Source organism: Drosophila navojoa, chromosome X (assembly GCF_054131105.1).
Source record: "Drosophila navojoa isolate 15081-1374.11 chromosome X, UAZ_NAV_1.0, whole genome shotgun sequence".
Taxonomy (NCBI): domain Eukaryota; kingdom Metazoa; phylum Arthropoda; class Insecta; order Diptera; family Drosophilidae; genus Drosophila; species Drosophila navojoa.
In genome coordinates this window covers 23,801,110-23,822,524 of record NC_142895.1, presented here as the reverse complement: position 1 = coordinate 23,822,524, position 21,415 = coordinate 23,801,110, and the positions used below count along the sequence as shown (strand labels likewise).

At 43.1% G+C, this 21,415-nt stretch overlaps 1 protein-coding gene across 2 annotated transcripts; it reads left to right on the top strand.

Moving 5' to 3' along the window:
• The first annotated feature begins 566 nt into the window (after positions 1 to 566).
• On the top strand, positions 567 to 21,225 carry RhoGAP15B (RhoGAP_ARAP and RA_ARAPs domain-containing protein RhoGAP15B). Of its 2 annotated transcripts, none has more exons than XM_018108497.3 (9): positions 567 to 1,546; positions 11,002 to 11,708; positions 13,753 to 16,201; positions 16,274 to 16,400; positions 17,345 to 17,985; positions 18,054 to 18,149; positions 19,244 to 19,378; positions 19,444 to 19,967; positions 20,057 to 21,225. In XM_018108497.3, exons 2-9 carry the CDS (start codon positions 11,011 to 11,013, stop codon positions 20,190 to 20,192), a joined length of 4,806 nt encoding a protein of 1,601 aa, XP_017963986.1. In that variant the 5' UTR covers positions 567 to 1,546; positions 11,002 to 11,010; the 3' UTR covers positions 20,193 to 21,225. The 2 variants fall into 2 exon arrangements, with proteins under 2 accessions (XP_017963986.1, XP_017963982.1); XM_018108493.3 differs by having other exon boundaries at positions 11,002 to 11,879.
• Positions 21,226 to 21,415: the final 190 nt, after the last annotated feature.

The window sequence follows — 21,415 nt, the reverse complement described above, 5'->3', positions numbered from 1 at the left end:
CGCACACACATACACACAGCACACCACACATGCACAAGCAAAAACTGGTAACAAGTTGGCGGCACAAAATAGTGGTATTTCTTGCTAGCCGTGCAGCCAACTTCAAGTGGGAACAGGCGTGGTTGAGCGCAGATAGCAGGCGCAGCCAACATAATGTTATTTCAAACTTTGAGCGCACACCGCGTTGCCAACTCATTGTCAGCTGGCGTATCGATATATCGATATGTTATCAATAGATATATGATATTTGACGACGGCATAGTATGGTCATACTGTTTGGCGGGCAATTTAAAATGTGATTGTTTACAAAGAAAAGTTACATTCAATTTGATCACTAGCTAACAGTACAATTCCAATTATTAGCTGCATATATAAATTTATGCATAGAGTCATAGCTTTTTACACATATACATTTGAACAGTTTCGCGTCATAATAAACAGCCAGCACTGGTCAGTGCAGCCAGTCAACAGATTATGTTACACATCGTTGAGCAGCGCGGCTAACATAGACGAGATCAGTTTAACAGTAACAGCCAGCCAGTTAGCAGCACGTTTTGAGTAATAACATAATGACAGCAGATCATTTGAGCAACAACAGCGAGTCAACTTAACATAAATAGCATTATAGCTTAAACAGCGAAAACGCAACATCGGTAACAGCGCAACAAAAACAACATCGAAACGGTACATCAAATGTATAATGGGCAGCCAACAAGTTGTTTGCTGTTGTGCTCTTGCCGTGATTCCAACTGACCGACAAATTCGTTTCTGCTCGTCCATTGCGAGAGATTGTGTTCAGTGTGAAGTGTAGATACGCGCGTGCCTTTTAGTGTTTTCCAACTTCATCCATATATTTTTGTTGGTGTTTTGTTTTGTTTTGTTTTATTTTTGATTCGTGTTTTTTGAATCAGTGCATTGCATCGAGTATTATCGCCTGGCGGTCAAGAGACAAATACGCATAATCGCAATCCAAATTCCATTCCGTTCGCGAACCGCGACTCAGTTGGTTCGCCAGAGGAACAGAGAGACGGCGGAACGGGAGCGGCGACCTGCTGGTCGTGATAAAAAGCGCTGCGCTAGTATTCATGGGGCATGGAAATGAATCATTCCACTCGGCCCGACTCGCTCCCGTACTAAAATAAATGAAACGTAAAAGAACAAGAGAGCGAGCAATCATAAATAAATAAAGTGTATGTGTCTCAACCTCAGCGAAACGATAAGAGTAGTTGCAAATACAGCCCCGCACCGGACCCGCACCTCTGGAGCCGCTGCCATTCTCACTCCCGGATTCCCTATGTATCAATTGCTTCGCGTTGCAGTTGCCGTTGCAGTTGCGCGTAGGCTGTCGCAAATGTGGCCAATGAGTGCAGTTCGTTTTTTTTAATGTGAGCGTGAGCGCGCCTCTCTGTGTAAGTGTGTGTGTGTGTTGTGCACAGGTTGAACAATTTCGTGTTAAATGTGGGCCAGCGGCGACAACAACAAACAGCGACACAAATTTCGCATAATTGCATAGAAATTTACAGCTGTCCAGCGAAAAAAGCGAAAGGTAAAAGTTTATTTTATTTTTGTTTTTATTATAATATTATCTTTGGCTGCTATTGGGTTAATTTGCATAAACTGTTCACATACACACATACATACATGCATGTGTGCGCGTGTACAAAAACATCTGAATGCGTGTCGAAGACAATAACAAAACAAAAACGAGAAAAAGAGGCAGCAGGCATCACATTTGTGTTTCTCTCTCTTGTCTTCTCTCTTTGTCAATCTCTGGCTCTACTTCTCTCTGTTAACCTTTAGGCGGGCGCCTGCATGTTTGACAAACAATGCACGTCTTACGGACTGCATGTGTGTGTGTGTGTGTGAGAGAGAGAGAGTATGCGGATTTTCTGTTATGCTGCCTGGTAATCCATTATCTAACTCTTAACAGTTGCTTAACACCCAAAAACGCTGAGCGCAGCGCATTCCAGTCAGCAATTGTCTAGCGGCGCTCTCACAGCCAGTTTCGTTTTACACTTCACACGCAGTTGCTGCATTCACATGCACACACACACACACACACACAGCCACAAGCATATGAATACATATGCACGCACGCACACGTCTGTTATTGTTGACGTTTTATGTTGTTGCTGTAACATTATCATTTTAGCACAAATTGTTGTTTCTTTGCCCAAATAGCTTATACATAACTGCTTATCGGTCCAGTTCTGCAAAGGGAAACAGAGATAATAACAGTGAGACATAGAGTGTGTGAGCGAGCGAGCGCGCGACAGAGTTTGCTGGAACAAAATGCTAAACTTTAAACGGTGTCATCCGTAATCGTTCGCCCTTTCTCTGTCACTCCTACGATAACTTTCCAGCACAGTGTCCACCTGTTGCTGCAAAATGGGGCAGAACAGGCGCCGCTTAGGCCATGGGGCAAAATTCGCATTCTGCTTCCCGTTCTCGTTCTTGTTGCTGTTGTTGTTTGCTGTTGTAGTTGAGTACGCGGTTTTTAACGTTTTTAATTGTTTGGCAATTTAAACAATTATAAACATATTAACTCTGATGCTGCTGCTGACGGCTGACACACATTCCATATGGTAGATACAAGCATATGTATGTATGTATATAAATATATAGAAATATTGGAATGTGTGTATGTATGTATTTGTGTATTGCTGTCTCAAATTGTTTTGCCCTTTGGCAAGTGTCATCAAGAGTTGAACTCGCAGTTTGATAATCGTTTATTGATATTGTTAATCATAACGGTAGTCAATATGTATGTATGTATGTATGTTAGTGTGAGGCTCTCTAAAGAATAACTATAAGCAGATATTAATGGCTGCCTTTTGAGTGTTTGTCTATGCAATTATATTTTGACAAAATCAAAGCAAACAAAGAAGAAAGTTTAATACATACATACATACATACATATGCATATGTTTGTATTCATGTTGTATGAGCTTTCGTTTGTTCTCCCTGTAAATTTCCATCATTCGCATTGGAATGCCTTTGTATGTTTTGCATTGCGAGATGTCTGCAAATCAAATCGAGCCACAGTTACAGGGTATTTATATGTGTGTATGTATGTATGTATGTACATGTGTATAGACACGTATTGAACAAGTTGTCATTTTGTTTTGCTGCACACACAAGCGACTCGTTCAACTTTTCAACTTGTGCAAACAAAGCACATCCAGCTCCACAATTGCAGACAAAGACAACAAACAAGCAACAAGCAACAACAACAACAACATCAATCTGTATAGCTGACAAGCCCAAAAACCAGATGGGTCAGCATTCGCGCGACACGTTGCCTTCAAATGAACAGCGTATTGAAGCGAGCACATACTCACACACACGCACACACATACACACACAACACACATACATACATACATACATACATATGTTCTGCTCATGCTTAACTGTCTATGTAGTTGCATATCAGCTTTGTTATTCTTTGTCAGCTAATCAAGCAACGCATGCGCCCCCTTGATCATTTACTCTCCCAATCCCTCTCACTCTCAATCTCGCTCTCTCTCTCTCACTCTGTGTGTCTCTCTTTCCCACTCGGTTGTTGATCATTCGTTCGCTCTCTGAAGTGCATTCAAATGCTGTGTGCGCAGGCGCGTGTATAAATCAAATCAAAATCGTTAGATCTACGACAAAAATGTTGTTGGGTCACTTGACGGCATCGATCCTATCGATAGCAACAAGTATGAAGTATGTATCGGAAAGCGTACAAATGTATCGATGGCAAGCATTAAGAAATCAACCACATGACCCAGTGAAGGGTTAATATAAAAGAAACTGTTTGATTCAAGCTATTAGGCAATATTATATAATATTGCTTTAAAAGAAAGTGCGAATGGGAAACAGATTTATAAAAAAATACAACAGTTTTATTGTCGGTCATTCATATATACATATATATATAAAAGATATATGTATATATGTATAGATAGATGGGTTTTGAGGTGCCCCCATGTACTATTACACTTCAAACTAATTCAAGCTGCCTAGCATTATTGACTTGTATTATTTCAAAGCAGAAGTTTGAAAAGCCAAATATAACATGCAAACATAACATAACATTAGCAATACAGTCTTACAATGCAATACAACACCGTGGCAGTATAACAGTTCAATAGTATCAGTATAACAGTATATAAGCATAGCCGTATATCAGTACAATAATATAACAGCATATCAGTATAACAGTCTGATAAGGCAATAATATAACAGTAATGCAGTAAGACAGTTTAAAAATAAAACTGGATGGCTGTATAATAGTATAACTGTATGAGACTGGCACAGTATAACAATAAAAATGGCAATAACTGTCTCAAGTCTAATTACCCTGTAGGGTATCTTCAATGAGGTTGATATGCATGAAACTTTTTGCTCCTATTCCTTTAGATATATTTCAGTCTAGTGCACTCGTCCGCCCTCCCCTTGCCATATAGGTTCAATCACGTTCGCCTTCACATCCCACATCCAGTTGCTCGGAATGCAACTTGAGCTCCTGCGGCATCAGCGTTTTTATTATCAGCCGGACATGCCGGCAGATAAACTCGAATGGTATAAATACTCGGACCTCACTACTACGAAATTGTTTATTTATTTCTATATGTGCTTGTCTTTGCATACATATGTACATATTTACATACATACATACATATGTACATATGTGTATGTATCTACATAATTGTAAGCCATGCGAATGATTCACAATTGGCAACAGCGATAGCATTATGCGGTGATAACAACAACAACAACAACAAAGATCGCCACCAACGAGAACAATCAAATGGAAGGGCAAATGAGTCATACGCCGCTGTGCCACTCGGAGCGTATGTACATAGGCCGTCCTAAGAGGCAGCGTCTACTATTCTATTCCAGTCTAAGCGAACTGAGCACAGCGCACAGAGCGCAAAGCTGCTCCGACAGAACACGCGGAACCACGCTCAATTAGTTCCCATACTAATAATCACGAAAATAATAATAAAGTTTTTATATGAAACTGCGAATTTCGCCAGAATATGACTAAGGGGCATTCCGAGTGCTTTCACATACTATATTATGTTCTCTTTGTGTCAATTAAACGCAAATTATTGGATGACAATTTCAATTGCAAAATGCATTGCACAGTAATCGTGTACAGGATTCCTTAATAAGATCATTGATCAAACTTGTATATAATTATATTTAACTATATAATGATTCAGCTCACTTTGATCTAGTCGATATACATGTGTATGTATTTAATATGTATGTATATGATATATATGATATACATATATTATGAGCCGATAGTTCGCACTCAACCTGCATCTATCGCATCAAATTCTCAAAATTTGATCTCCCATTCCTCAATATTTACTTCCAAGCTGCTCCAAATGGGTGTTTTTTCTTCTTTTTAATGAGTTTTTCGCTCACACTTGCGCATTTGTGTAAATAATTGAAATTTCTCAGCCAATTTCGTTCAGTGTTACATGTACTCTATTAGTATTTGTTGATAATACAAATGTTCAGCAGCTGATAAGTTACAGCAATCGGCGGGTTGAGTTGAGGCTCCTTCTGTGCGCCTGGCTCAGCGTATGCCGCGCTGATAACAAAGCTCTGATTGTGTAGAACCTTGGGGCGCAGCATAAAGCCGCACTCCCAATCATTCATCCGAATCGAGGGCACTAGGTAAATGGTATGAACAATATGTTGAGGGCAGAAGAAAAGACGTTGTCTATATAAGTTCTATAAAGATACATATTGGTATATGGATGTAAAGTTCTGAATTAATGTTCAGATAGATATGTGCATATATATTTAAAGGCATGTATGTGAATAATCTATATATGGATACAAATTTCTGAATCTTCTCAAGAAGAATCGTATGGAGAAAAAATAGATTAAAGATGATATAATAATAATAACATTAACTGCTCTTTTGTGCAACTATTTTCATGAAAACAACTGTATACATAGATATGTTTATAGATGTACATATAGAATACTCTATACAATACTTGTCCGTCTATGTATACAAAACTTTGGGCCTAAAACCACAAATTTCGGTGATAAAGACAGACGGTCCGATGGCGGGCTCGATAAGTAAATAAAATGTGTTTATTTTATTAACAATCATATTCATGTGAATATAGATTGATTTTATATAATATAATGGGCGATTTGAAATTATCTGATAAGAAATGTGACGTGCGCTTAATGACGGAAGAGATTTTCTAGTTAGTAAATCTATTGAGTTGATGTACTTTGATAATTGATCAATCTTATAGTTTTTGTATTATATTATTGTTTATTATTAATGTCAGATCATAATCGCAATGGATCTAGCTCAGTTTTTTAGTTTTTTATTCAAAATATAACATCCTATGTATAGAACCCCCACAGTCTGAATCGATAAAGAGATACCACCTCCTCAAGTCTAAGCCTGTCAGTAAAAACTGTTTTCAGCTATATACATACATATAATTATATATATAGTGATATACACATATATTCCAAGTGTGCCTTAGGAATCTCCCGCTAAATCAACTTTCTACCAGACATGCGATAAGTGCAAGATAAGGAAATACTTTTGTAGCTACACTCGTTCCGTTTTTGTCTTTAGTCATTTACTCATATAATATGAATACACATGTATATGGATATAGATTACATTATATATTTATAAATACTGTATATTGTGCATATATTTGTGTGAACTGAAGCGAGTGTCATGTGAACTTGAACCACTTTAGTATGAGTCTCTCATGTGTCCCGCCTTGTGCTGGATATTGGCTTTCGTTGCATATGCAAGGAATTTGATATGGCATTCGTCAGAGCTGCAGAATTCGCGATGAGCTATAGAGGAGAGGGGAGACGATTGCGAGTGCGGGTTCGGAGTGCTCACTAATAATGATATATCACAATTGTCTGGGGAGACCAAGTTGAGAATGGTTGATGAATTTAACGAGCTGCCCATTCATGCCTTATTTGTGATTTATAATTGTCGCAATATCGTTCTCGTTGTTGCTGTTATCGCAAAACTGTAAGTGAAACAGCATAGCTCTATATATCTATGTATATATATACGATATACGTATATAATGTTTATATACATTTGCAGACCCATTGATTCATTGGCTCGTAAAACAATTGCCCAAAGCAACTTTATGATTAATCATTCGGCGAACTTTATTCGATTGAGTGGAGAGCGGGTTCGCATGGTTAGATTGATGGAGATAGATATATGGGAATGAGTTTATAGAATTTGTCGCCCACTCTGGCTGGCGATGTTCCCAACGTTGTCAATCTATTCATCTTCAACTCTCCCTGCCAGGCAGTTGCACGGCCATGTGCATCCACTTATTCAACTTGTTGCACCATGCAACAACAAGTTTATTAAACATTGTAAACAAAATCATTGAGCCAGATGCCCAGAGCGACTTCCATTTGAAGCCACTTAAGCAAAACCAACAGCAAGAACAACAATCGCATTAGCTCCAGCCGTCCGGTTCCCGGTTGAGAGCTCCAGAAATGAAATATATAGCAAATAGAGTTGATGGTGCTGATAAACTACGGCAATCGCCCTAATCTGTGGACAAATTGAATGATCCCTATAAAAGTGTTGATACACAATTACAGAATTACAACAGGCTCTATGTAATGCCTGAACTGTTAGGCCTATGCTGTGAAGGAAGCGCTGTTAAGTTAACAGTAATATAACTTGCATGCCTTTAAATATTCTGATTCTTATATTCATTCCCCTAAACGAAAATCAAACTATATGCATAATATATGTACACTATGCATATATATGTACACTACCATATACATATACATATGTATGTACACTATGCACCATCTGTGCTGCTTTGTTGTCGATCTATATTCATCTATCTATGTATATATATAGATGTATTTGCCTTTGTGTGTATGTGTGTGCATCTTAATGGCCATTCGCATTGGCTTTCTTTGTGAATTGGCCAAGTTAAAGTGTCATTAAAGACTCTTCATTTTTTGCACAACGAACGAGAGTGGGAGAGAGAGAGACAGACTGAGAACGAGCTGCACTGTGAGGGGAGCGAGATGAAAGCGGAAAGTGAAAGCTAAATGGACAATTAATGATGCCTATCGCCTATCGACAGCGATTGCTGCGCTTCAAATTAGCCCATGCTGTATTGGCTGAGGGGAAACACGTGTCTATCATTTTAGTCGAATGTTGGTTTTCTTTCTTTGGCTTCAGTCTCTATTCATCTCTATTGACCTGGCCATTTCACTTTGTTGGCATAGGGAACCAGATGATGCCCTCTAGTTTGCAATGAGTTGAGTTTCATGTAGATATAAATGCAAGTTCCTGTACTCTGTAGGGAAAATAATCCTGTTCTCGAGTTGTTAAGTCTATCGATATCGATATTATCTATGGAGAATAATCGATCGACTTACTTGGTGAAAGGCTGAAATAACTCTTGGAAGTCAATTGATCCATCAGTGTAGCTGATCGTAATATTGTATAACTTCTTCTTGATAAATATTAATGAAAATAAATCGATATGCATGCTTATTGAGCAAACAAATATATTTCAATCTGATTAATCTCTGTTAAAATATAGAATATTTGTTTTCGGAAAGTAGCCTTAATTAAATTAAATAAATAAAATAAATTTATTGATTTAAATTCTTATATTTAAATTAAAATAAAATGATCAATGGTATCGATTGCTATAATTATCGCTGGGATACCCCGTCGAGTGGATCAATTGTTAATCGTTTGACAGTGGAAATATGTAACGTATGCGTGTTCACACTTAAATTCTCGCATGAATCAGTTCAAGAAGTATTTCCTGAGAGCAAGATTCTGTTTGATATATCTAGACATGATATATTTATAGATCAGCGCACTTTTCACGAACTGACTCAGTAGTTGATGCTGACTAAGAATATATGCCCATCTCGTATATCTTTATTCCGCATAAGATAGAGTCTACAAAATTTCCATCTGCATTTTTAGGCTCGTCTTCGGATCCAATTTTATTTGATTTAGATCTGCTTGCAGCAGATTTCATTTGTCGCCAAATCGCGTGTTCCTGTAATTAGAGACTCTTACTGAAGGTATTTTCAATTTGCTCTCGCATATGTTTTATATTATGCATGTATGTATTCTATGTATTCTATATATAGCTCTGCCTCTGTGCAATGTTCGATAAAGTGCACTCTCATTCCTTGGCATCCAGCTGATAATTGCGTACTTGGTTTGTTGTTTTTGCTGCTTTATTGGTCACTCTGTCAGATCTGCTAGTATGATAATTTCCACTTAAATATGCTAAACTTAAACTACTTAAGAGATAAACTGCGTACGAGCAGAGTGCGTCTAATTGCTCAACTCGAACTCGAGTCGCCGTCGCCGTCGCGCCAGCTCCAGCCTCAGCAGACGCCGCTGCTCGAGCTGCTGCAGCTGCTGTTGCACGAGCAGTCGATGCAGCAGCTCCACTTTCTCATAGCCCGTCGCTGTCGCTGTCGTCGACGTCTTCGTCTGGCACTGGGCGGCGCGTGGGCGGCGCAGCTGCTCTGTGGCCTCGAGGGCCCTTGGCAGCGACTGCATCGTTGTCGTCATGGCAGCACAACTGAGAATCGTACAGAATAACTGGAAAAGCAGGCAGCTCAGCAGGGTCCACAAATTGCACTGACTAGCAACGTGTTGCATGTTACTGCACCGACTCGATTGCATTGAATGCGCTCCTGCCACCAGCCAGAAGACACTTTTATACATACGCAACAGGTAGACTCGCCGGCACACCGTCCCTGCCTGCTGCCTAATCCCAGCCAGTCGAACCCTTTGCTCCATATGGCCTAAGCTGGCCACAGGCAAAACCCAAAAGGCAAAAGCCATAAAAACTTTGACTCTACTTCAAATACCTAAATTACCTTGCGAAGAATCCCATGACATTTGCAAGTCTTAAATGTTTCCCAAATATTTTCGTTTATTTACAACAATAAATATTTATTGACAAAGTATTTGTAATAAATATTTATATTTCTTATATATATTATTTATTTGCATATACTTATAATATATTTATAAATACAATATTTTTAAAATGTATTTACTTGAAATTATTATTACAATATTTAATACATTTTTAAATATGTATATAACAATGCATATATTTATAAATATAGCTGTATATTTAAAGCAAATCACAATCCTAACGACGTATATAAATGTAAATAAACTGTAAGCCGAGTCCCTAAATTTGAATAGCTCAGAGTCTTATACGAAACAAAATTACCCAAGCCAAAAAAAAATATATATATATATCCAACTTATATCTACGAGGGCAGTTCATTAACTATATATTGACAACGTCACTATCGCTAAAGAGCTGTCGATTACTATATTATATACATAGATAAGAGCTTTGTAATATACTTTATCATCATATAGCCATAGAGCTACACGTGTACATAAGTATGCACATATATATGATGTATCATAAAACTATATGCATGCATACACTTTTATTTCTGATAAATGATAAGGTGAATGACACAGTTCATATCTTTAGCTCTTGCATATATACACAGAATTAAAGACTAGGCAAAGGCATTGTATAGTTGATGTAAACCAATATAAGAACCATCAAAATGGAGTTTTAGGCAGCATAAAGCGTGACTGAGCTCAAAAGGTAGTTATATATTCTTGATCAGGATGACGAGTTGAGTTCATATAGCCATACTCCCCTGCCTGTCCGTATAAATATATATGTATATATGTATTCCTGTCTAGCCTATGCTCACTTTGCGGTTACCCTACCCTACTCTACTAGGACACTGATGCTGCGCCGAGTCGGTGTCACACACTCGTTTTACCCTATATGATATAATATATGAAATGGGTTTGTATATATGCATGTCCTATATTTGCGATATTTGCTTTGCTTAAGCCCGTCTTTTGTATATATCAAAATTTATGCTTATGCGAAACTCTCTTCGCTCTCTTTGCTCTGCTTTTAGTCCTTGGCCATGGAGAAGGCGGGCACGCAGACGCGTCCAGTGCCGGCGCCGCGTCGCCTCTACCCGGAGATACGCGCCGCCAACTATGAGAATATTGAGATCAATACGATTAATCGCAGCCAAGCGAACTGCAACAACAACAACAACAACATTGACATCAGCAGCAACAGCAATAGCAATAGCAATAAGAAGAAGCTCAATATAAACGCTGAGAATCTGCACGGCGGCTGCGCGGAGAAGAAGCTGCCAGCCAGCGGGCAAAGTAAACTGATTCTGCAGGAGCAGAATGTGGAGCAGCCGATCTATGGGCCAGATGCCAATGAGAATGTGCCCGCCGAGCCGCTGTATGCCACGCCCAGGCCGGCGCCCAGGCAGCGAGCGCGGGCTGAGCTGCTGCCAGCGGCAGAGGATGAGGAGGAGGAGGAGGAGCAGAAGGAGCTGGTGCAGCAGCAGCAGCAGGAGCAGGGGCAAGCGGTGGCTGCAGTGCCTCTGGTGACGCGTGCAGCTCCACAGGTGCCCTCGAAGCCGCTTAACATTGAGCTGGATCGCCGAAGACCCGAGCGCTGCTCCATCTCCAGCGAGTTCTCCACGACGAGCGTCAGCGGTGCGAACGGCCAGCCGGAGAACGATTCCCGGTACACGTCCAGTGGGTCGCTGAACTGCAGCGAGAGCTCGCAGAGCGGCAAGTTCAAGTCGCCGTCACCCGGGTACGTAGACGAGGGCGAGCAGGTGGCTGAAGATCAAGAGCAAGATCATGGGCGTGATCTCGAGGGCGATTACGAAACGAACACGGAAACAGAAACGGAGGCAGAGGCGGAGGCAGAGCGCACCGCCTCGTCCGATCAGTCGGAGCTCTCCGCCAGATGTGACGATGACAAGTAAAATTTTATCTACAATTTTCCATTTGTTTTATAACTCCTCTCTCCGGCTCTCTGGTGCCTTTTATCCTTTTTTTGCTAATGGTGTTTCCCATCTTGTTTTTTACTTGACTCGCACCCACCCTCTGTAACTCTAAGGTATTCGATTTTTTTCATTTTGTTTGGCAACTAACTTAAAGTACTGGTTCGGGTCCGGTAAGTAACCCCGTAGAAACGCTAACCGAATCATCCAATCGTCGAAATGCACCACAAATTTCCCCTAAAAGAAATGAAATACTGAAATACCTTGGTTATGGACAATTTCTGTACAGTTTGACTTGGGTGGTTGATTGTTGATATCGAGCATTGAATACACTGTAAATTAATGACATCCATGGAATGCCCAAAGATTTATTTATGTCAATATAATAATATTCTATACCATACTATACTATCTGTATATTTCTAAGATCTTAAGTTGGATCTCTTCTTATATACTGTCTAGATTTGTAACTTAACAGCTAACATACAAATAATGAACAACGTTTATAAGAATTAACATGCACTTTGACAGGAACTTTAGAAACTAAACCCAAATACATTTTACTGGAGTTTTTGTTTTACGTGTGTGTGATTGATTCTTGTAATATATCTCAGATATTATTAAAAATAAATTTAATTTGTTGCAGTCCGCCTTATTCTCCTGATTTAGATCAGTTAGATTCGTATTATTGATGCAGAAAATGTAAATAGGATTCTATATGAAGTCAATCCTATTCTCGATTTATTTACTTAACAACAATCCCAAAAATCAACTCCCACAATGTCTGTGTCGAAATATTTAGCTTTGTCGTAATGAATATTAAAGGGACTTAAACCTCTTTAATATTCTTTTCTATTTTGTTCTCAAGAAAGAATCCCGACTGAACAAATATATCTCCTAGGCTAAAAAATTGCATGCATAAATCTCTTTTAAAAATCTTAATTCGACTAGATTCTAAACTCTATTAAGGTCAGACATTTTTTGAAAAAAAAAATAGAGAATGAAAAATAATATCTGAATATACTAATATATATGAATATCAGAAGCTGGCACCTCTCAAAAATTGGTTTATACTAGATATATTATTTTACCGAAACGTTTGGAAATGCAATATGAATATTCGGAATTCTGGTATCCCGAATATGTACATTTCTTTGTTTATAGATCAGCAGAAATTGGAAACCTATTGTTTTGATGTGTGTTCTATAAATTGCATTACGATGCATCGATGGGAATATTCGTGTAGCGATCTTGCTCCGTTCTTCACCCTGGATCATTGATCTGCCAAGTCAAATGCCTTAGCAGAGAGTTTTTTATTACATTCACTTGGGCATAGCTCGAGACAGGCGACAGCTGGAACTGTTTAAGGAATCTCAGCTCCGATTGCCCAAATCTGGCACGCTGCACGCACTTAACTACCTCTGTGTCTGTGTGTGTGTGTGTGTGTGTGCAGCTGATCTGCCTTAAAGCTGGCTGGCTTGAGGCTCTATTGTACGCTCTATTTATAGCGTCCCCTGTGACTTTTGGAACTCGAACTTCCGCCGACGCATTAATCACACTCCTGTCGGGCGCATCCAGAAATAGTCGCCCGCCGATTGCCATTTCAAGATCAATGACAAGAGATCTGTGGGCACCGCTCCGCTCGATCCAGTTGGGTTCTTCGGCTCGGCTAGTTGGGGAGTTTAGTTGGGGCTGAGCAGTTGGGCGCGAATGTTCGATAGCGAGGTGTAGCTCTTATCTGGGACTAACTGTTTTTGTAGTAGTTATCTTTCCACTAATCCCGAATGGACTCTGGGCGACTTTGATCGTTTCAAATGACTAACGGAACGAATTAATCTGAATTTCTCGCAGAAATTTGCTACGTTCGCTGGGCAACACGTCGAAGCTGCTCGGCGAGGCGATTGGCGAGCGGGTGGCCTTCAAGGCAAAGGGCGCCAAGAAGCGTCTGGACAAGAATCTGAAGAGCTCCACGGAGGCCCTGAGCAGCCTCAGCGCCGACGCCAGCAGCCGGCTAAAGCACGCCGGCAAACGATTTGGCTCCAATTTCTCGCTGGGCAGGCGGGAGAAGACAACGGCAACGGCAACAGGAGCGGGAGTGGGAACGGGTCCCTTATCCGAGCTGGAGCAACAAATGGAGCTAGACCGACGCTGCACCATGCCCAACACGGACGTCTTCAACACGATTCAGTTCAGCAGTCCGCTGCATCGCAATGCCGCAGGCGGTGGCCACACGGATCTCAGTGGCGCCGGCTGTGAGAAGCAAACGTTGCCCGATGAGCAGGAGTACGAGGTGCCCAAGTCCAAGCCGAAGCCCAAGGTCATGTCCAAGCCGCCCAGCTACGATGAGGCGCTGCGCTCGCGTCCCGCGCCCCATTTGCCGCTGGCCAAGAATCTGGCGCAGGAAGCCGCTCAGGTGGTGCAGCTGCGCAGTCCCCAGCCGCAGCGGCAGTCCAGCAGCGGCGACTCCACGGGCGAGGAGCTGCCCATGCCGGCCTTTCCGGCGCCGCGCCTCTCCCAACAGTTGGACGCAGTGCAGCCTCCGGCGCGCCATAAGCGCCGCAAGAACTACGAGAACATCCAGCTGCGCCGGCCCAATGTGGACTCGGCCGAGCTGCAGGAGCTCAATCGGGCGGCAGCCGTGGCCGAGCGCGAGGAATCGCTGCTCATCTCTGCCAACATCGCCGCCGAGGAGGCCCGCGCGCCCAAGCCCGAGCGCAGCGATTCCTGGCACTTCTACGGCGATGCAAACGACCCGAACCCGGACCCGGACACCGACACCGACCGAGACCCCGATGCGGAGCCAGAGCCAGAACTGGAGCCAGGTGCGGAGTGCGACTCCTGCTCCTCGCCAGAGCCGCTGTACGCCAACCAGGAGGCCACCTACGGCAAGCTCTGCGAGATGGGCACCAGCAGCACCAGTCGCAGCAAGCTGCTGACGCCCCAGCTGGAGCTGGCCTGCATCAGCGAGGACGGGGAGCTGGACAGCAACGAGGGCGCCGTTGGGGGCTGGTCGTCGCCACCGCCACAGCCGCCGCCGCCGGAGCTGATCGAGGAGTTCGATCCGCTGATGAGCAAGTGCTCGACCCTGGCCCGCTCCAACAAGAGCAACGAGCTGCTGCTGCTCGAGCACCTGCTCGAGGAGGACACCTACGGCACCATCAAGCGCGAGCAGGACGATGTGAGCATGTGCACCTCCGAGGAGGATGGCCGCAACGACGCCCCAGCCGCCAATGGCAGTGGCAGTGGCTGTGGCAGTGGAGGACCCACGACATCAGCTGCCGCTGCTGCGGCTGCGGCTGCAACTGCGAGTGGATCACGCAATCAGCCTCAGATTGTGCATCAGAATGCGCAGCTGCTGAGCGACAGCATGGAGAACATGCTGGATGATGCGGGCCCACTGGACGCCTCGGAGCTGCGCGCCCGGCCCTACCTCAGTCGCGTGGAGGAGAAGCCAGCGGCCAACCAGGCAACTGTGGACCTGGCGGCGCCGTCGCGCAATCGCACCAATTGGTTCGTGGGCGACAAGACCCAGGCCCAGTCGCAGGCGCAGGCGCAGGCGCATATCGAGGGCGACAGTCCGCCAACCTACTTGGAGGCCATTGGGGGCGACGGGCAGCCCGTGGCCAGCGCGGCGGCAAGTGGCAGCAGCTCGGAGTCGCGCAACACGTTCGGCTCGCGGTTCCGGCAGACGATGAACGCCTTCTCCAATGTGAAGCTGCGCGTGGATGCCATGAAGCGGCGGGCCAGCTTCAAGGCCGCCTCCCAGCGGCAGTCGGATGTGAAGGTGGCGCTGCAGATGGTGCCCAGGCCGAGCCTGTCGCCGCTGCTGGTGCGCTACGAGGGACCCCTGGTGCGATTCCCGTCGGGCGTCGTCGAGGACATACTGAAGGAGATGCAGAACCGCAAGGCCATCTTGCGGGATCGACAGTTCCAGACGTACCTCGACCAGGAGATGAAGACGCCCAAGGAGCTCATCCCCCTGGACACCATCACGACGATACAGTGCGTCAGCAACAGCCGCGTCACCGACAGCGCGACGCACTTCTACTGCTTCGAGCTGACCACGTCGCAGCCCAAGAACGGTGCCAGCGGCGTCGATGGCATGTCCTCCAATCCCAATCTCCTGATGACGAGCAACAACTGCGGCAACGTGAAGCAGCTGCGCGTCGCCCATCTCTACGGCGTTGGCAAGGAGTCCGAGCGCGGCGTCTGGATGCAAAAGATACTCGAGAGCCTCACCAACATTGTGCCCGTGAAATACACCTGCCACTACTATCGCGCCGGCTGGTGCTACTTAAAGGTAAGCGCCCACTCCCACTCCCACTCCCCATATCCAATCCCAATCAGCTAATCGAGTTCCTTGATTTTGCAGAATTCCATCACCTCCGAGTGGAGTGGCACCTGGCTGGTGCTACGCAAGAGCCAGCGTCGTCTCATCTTTGTCAGCGAGTCCAATGGGAATGTCGAGAAAATGGACCTGAGAAAGGCGCGCTGCATAGGTGAGATCAATGAAATAGCCGAGAATTCAGTTCAGTTGGACGTACTGCATGTGAGAGTGCCCTTACCAGGAACCGTCCTGTATGGGTTGGGTGGGGCTAACTCTTGTTCTGCTTGGGGAATACATATCTTAGGGTCAGAAAGAGGTTTTAAGGCGTAGTGAATAGGAGTAAAGCCATTGGGCTCATGAATACATTTTTCTTGAGGCTGAGATGCGATCCGGAAGATGTTGAGGGATGTGATTAAATCATTTCTTGATACTTGTTGGCGTAAACTTCATAAAAACAAGTCTGGTATGGTAAAATCAGCTCAATTGATCAGCCAGAAAAGAGAGTTTAAACAACCCGGAAATGCTGCCTTCATTCATCATTCTGTACTCTTGCGAAGTAAAAAGTTTGAGGAGTTCAGGAAAGAACTTCCTGGGAATATGTTAGACGTGCAATCCAAGGAAGGTATCCCATACAGGCATTATCTTATACCAGCCGGCTTCAGGTGACCTCGACTGCTTGTCTAAAAGAGCCTAATAGAGACTTAATTTCAGTTGTCTTCCAATAAAAACGGTTTAAGCCACCAAATTTTAAGTTAGAATCATAATTTTGGAGTCGCTAACAATAGTGCTAATGGTATGACAATATTGATTAGATTCCGTTGTATTGTGGTATGTTACAAATGCCCTGCCTAGTCTGTTGGAAAGAGAAGAAAACAAAACAAAACAAAATATGATTGATTTGACAAATATTAGATATAGTTTGCCGAGATAGTAGATACACAGAAAGAAACTCACGCCCATTGCGTTATCAGACACGAGCATAAATAGTAGATTTGTTAGCGGCAGCCGGAATGAGTCAAGAGCCGAGCATCGATTAAAGAGACGACGCGACGCGACGCGACGCCTTCGCCCTCTCACTTCAATTCGATATTCACCTCTTGCTCTGGTCGTTTACAGTTCTGAAAGAGAACGACGAGTCGATTGACAATCTGCACGTGGAGAGCGGGCCAATTCTGATGATCGACTGTCCGCCGTACGCTGTCTACATGATAATGAGCTCGGCGCGCGAGACCAAGATCTGGCGCCACATCATCCGGGAGGTGGCGCACAATAACGGCTTCTCGCTGGGCGATCAGCAGCTGACGCGCTACGACGTGCCCGTGATCGTCGACAAGTGCATCAACTTCGTGTACATCCATGGCTCCATGTCGGAGGGCATTTACCGGAAGTCGGGCTCCGAGAACTCCATGCACAAGCTGCTGAGCGCGTTCCGGGCGGACGCCTTTAACGTGGAGATCACACGGAACGAGTACAACGAGCACGACGTGGCCAACGTGCTGAAGCGCTTCATGCGCGATCTGCCCGAACGGCTGCTGGGCAAGCTGACGGACAGCTTTGTGTTCGTCACCGAGCTGGCCGTGGCCAGCGAGAAGATACCCATCTACAAGGAGCTGCTCGGCCGGCTCAGCACCATCGAGCACGAGACGCTGCGTCGCATTGTTGGCCATTTGGTGTTCATCAGCTCGCAGCAGAGCAAGAACAAGATGAGCGTACAGAATCTTACCATGATATGGGGCCCCACGCTGCTGGCCAAGAAGGTAAGACCACAACAGATCCGCTTCCACTCTACCATGCGATGCCTAAAATGTTGCCCCTTCCTCCACAGAGCGACGAGCTTATCTACTCCCAGAAGGAGGCCGATGTGCTCAGCGACCTGATTCTGCTCTACAAGAATCTATTTCCCTGCGGCGCGGAAGAAATGGTAATGAACAAAGCAATAGGGATGCCTACTTCCAGAAGGCTTTCAACTACTCAGTGCCTTTAAATTGTGATTGATTTTGTATTCTGAATCTGACGACATATTGTAGCTGTGACTAGCCGCCATATTAATGGATATATATTTTAGGATATAAATTGCAATCGTTGCTGGTTGAATATTCCATATCCTGGGATTGAGTTCTCTTTGAGTCAACCTTTTGAACTAGAATGAAAACTTGCCTGTAGTTCGATCTGTATGAATCATTTAGACTTTTAAACTGGTTGTATAGTGTATATGCAGAATTTAAATCTTTATTCTCATTCAAAAGCTCATCCAGCTATCGATCTCTCAGTAGACATCGTGTAAAGTATATTGTAAATCCAATTACCTTATATTCTCCAAAGATCATGGAAATTCTGAATACCAATTACAACCAATTAAAAGTCTTATAGCTTTTCTATCAGTTCAGAATTTTGAATGTACATATATACGGAATTTTAATCCTTATCCAAAATGTTTTTCCTCGAGCTCTGCAAAACTGCGAAATATGTTTATATGTTAACCAAGACTCAATTGTTATCGATCTCTCATAATTATGATAGTTACATTGTCAATCTAAATCCAAATTCTAAATTTTCCAAAGAACATTGGAATATTGCTTATTAAATTGATTTTAAAATATCATAGCTTTTCTATCCCTATGAATAATTAGGAATTCTGAACTGATTGTATGTTATATATACCGAATTTAAATTTTCGAGCTTTCGATATTATGATTATTATATTGCAAATCGAGATCTCTTATATTCTCTAAAGGTCATCAGAATACTAAAATTCATTTAATTTAAAAATATCATATTTTTCCTATGAATAATTAAGAATTTTCAACTGGTTGTATGCTCTATATACGGAATTTCAATCCTTATCCAGTTATCGATCTGTCAGTAGATATTAGATAGTTATATTGTAGATCGAATTCGCTTATTTTTGCAAAGACAATCCTAATACTGATTGCTAATATTGATCGCACAATTTAATATATGCTATATTTCCTTCTATTTCTCAATTGTCTATCCTTCGATGTATCCCCCTTTTAGAAAAAGGAGCAAGCGATGTTGATGTGCCTGCAAAAATACTATGCTGCCGCCGAGACACTGAAGGATGCGGTAAAGCAGTCGGGCGACATCAAGATCTGGATAAGTCTCAATCCCAACCCGGACAATACCACAGAGGTGAGCCTCCCGCTTAGCTTCATGATTTGTCCAAGACGTTACCAAGTTCGTCTTTTCGTTTGCAGGAGAAGACTCAGGTAAATGCCACAATTTCGCCCACAAAGACCGCCTATGAGCTGTGCCGCGAATACTCGGCCAAGATGGGCCTGCCCACGCATCAGCTGACGCTGTACGAGGTCATACTGAACGACAGCCTGGAGCGGCCGCTGCACCACGACACCAAGGTGTTCGATGTCATCCTGAACTGGTCCTACTGGCCGGAGGAGGATCGCAAGCACAACTATCTGGTGGTGCGGCCCATTGAGATGCTGCGCGAGGTGCAGCGCGCCATCAAGAATCTGGCAACGGTGACGCCTGGCAAGGAGCTGCGCTTCGCTGACTACCGCACCAAGTCCTTCAAGCCGCTGCAGTGCGAGCTGCGCGACGGCAAAATTGTCGTCTCCAAGAAGGACAAGAACGACAAGACGAGCATTGTGCGCGAGATCTTTCTGCACAGCTCCACGGCGTACTTGGGTTGCGAACGCAAGCGCGACTTTCCCTGGAGCTGGGCCATCACGTTCGTGGAGCGCACTCAGGCGCAAATTATGCGGTAAATAGCGCAATTTATCGATTTCTCTTTGACAGATTACTGAACTTTCTCTCTCTCTCTCTCTCTCTCTCTCTCTCTCTCGTTTGCAGATCACGCGATGCACCGTTCATTGGACACGTGTTGGCGGGCAGCGAGTGGGTCGATCGCACCATCTGGTACTCGAGCATTTGGTACTGTCTATACGGCGACAACATATTGCCACCCGCAGAGATTATCATCAAGTGAAAGCTGAACAGCCAAGCGTTCGCTTGATTGCCAACCCAATCTGCCTGCTTTAGCATTTAAACGATAGCCAATCATGAGTGCAGTTTTCCACTTTCTCATTCGTGCGTCACTCCATTGTATGGCATACTCTTGGCCGCCAATATCGCTGGCGACTCAACTATTAGACAGTCCGAAAAGTATGCAATACGTATAGGTCTTTGTAGAGCTCATTTGAAATGGAATTTGCAAGCATGGCTGATATATATATTTTTATTACAATTTTTTTTTTTTTTACTGTTTAAGTATAGCTTGCAATATTGCTTAGCTCGTAAGCGCGTTATTTTGTAGATACTTGGAATTTATTTTAGCTACATGCATAGATACTTGTATGCATATTGTACGTAAACGTATTTCTTATTTCTACTCAAATTCGATTTTCTCACAACGGTCGTGATAGCAAATGTACTAAGAACTTGTCAAGAGATGTTTGTCATTTGTGCAATGCGAAGAATGAAATGGATCTAGCCTAGACTACACTTAGTTGGTTTAATGCGTGCATACATTAGACCAAAACTCTTAAGTACTTCGAATAGCCACACTTCATTTAGCCACTACTATCCGGAGAGCGCTTGCTCTAAACTTAACTTCCTTATCAGATCTGTGTACTTATGAGTAATCTGCCAAAGTCACGATGCACTCAATTCGGAATCCTACAGCAATCACTTAAAGCCCATGCCATATGTCTTCAATGTAGCTAGTTCTGCATGGAATCGTCTTGCTAAAGGGAAAGCTCTTTCAGCTGAAGATCAACCAGCATTCCGATACGATTTTTTTTTTTGTTCTTTTCGCCTTTCCTGAATACTTATATGACATGCTTACCAATTATATATATATACATATTTATTTATATGACTGTCGAAACAACATTCTGATTGTATGCACTATAACTATTGAAAGTTCGAAAAAAAGAAAATAATCATATGATGCACAATAATTGTTTCATTGCCAATGCAATACGATATTATATGAAAATAAAATATAAATTTATTAAATACATTGTATGATTGAATTTATTTACTGACCAAAGAAATATAATAATTGCTTAACCTACTTGAAATGAAAAAGTAGTAGGTTATTTGAGATGTTGATAATGGAATACTCTAAATTACTTAGTGTACACATAAAAAGCCTGAAAGACGAAAGGCGGAGTACTTAAAATTTTCATTTGACTGTATAAATGGATA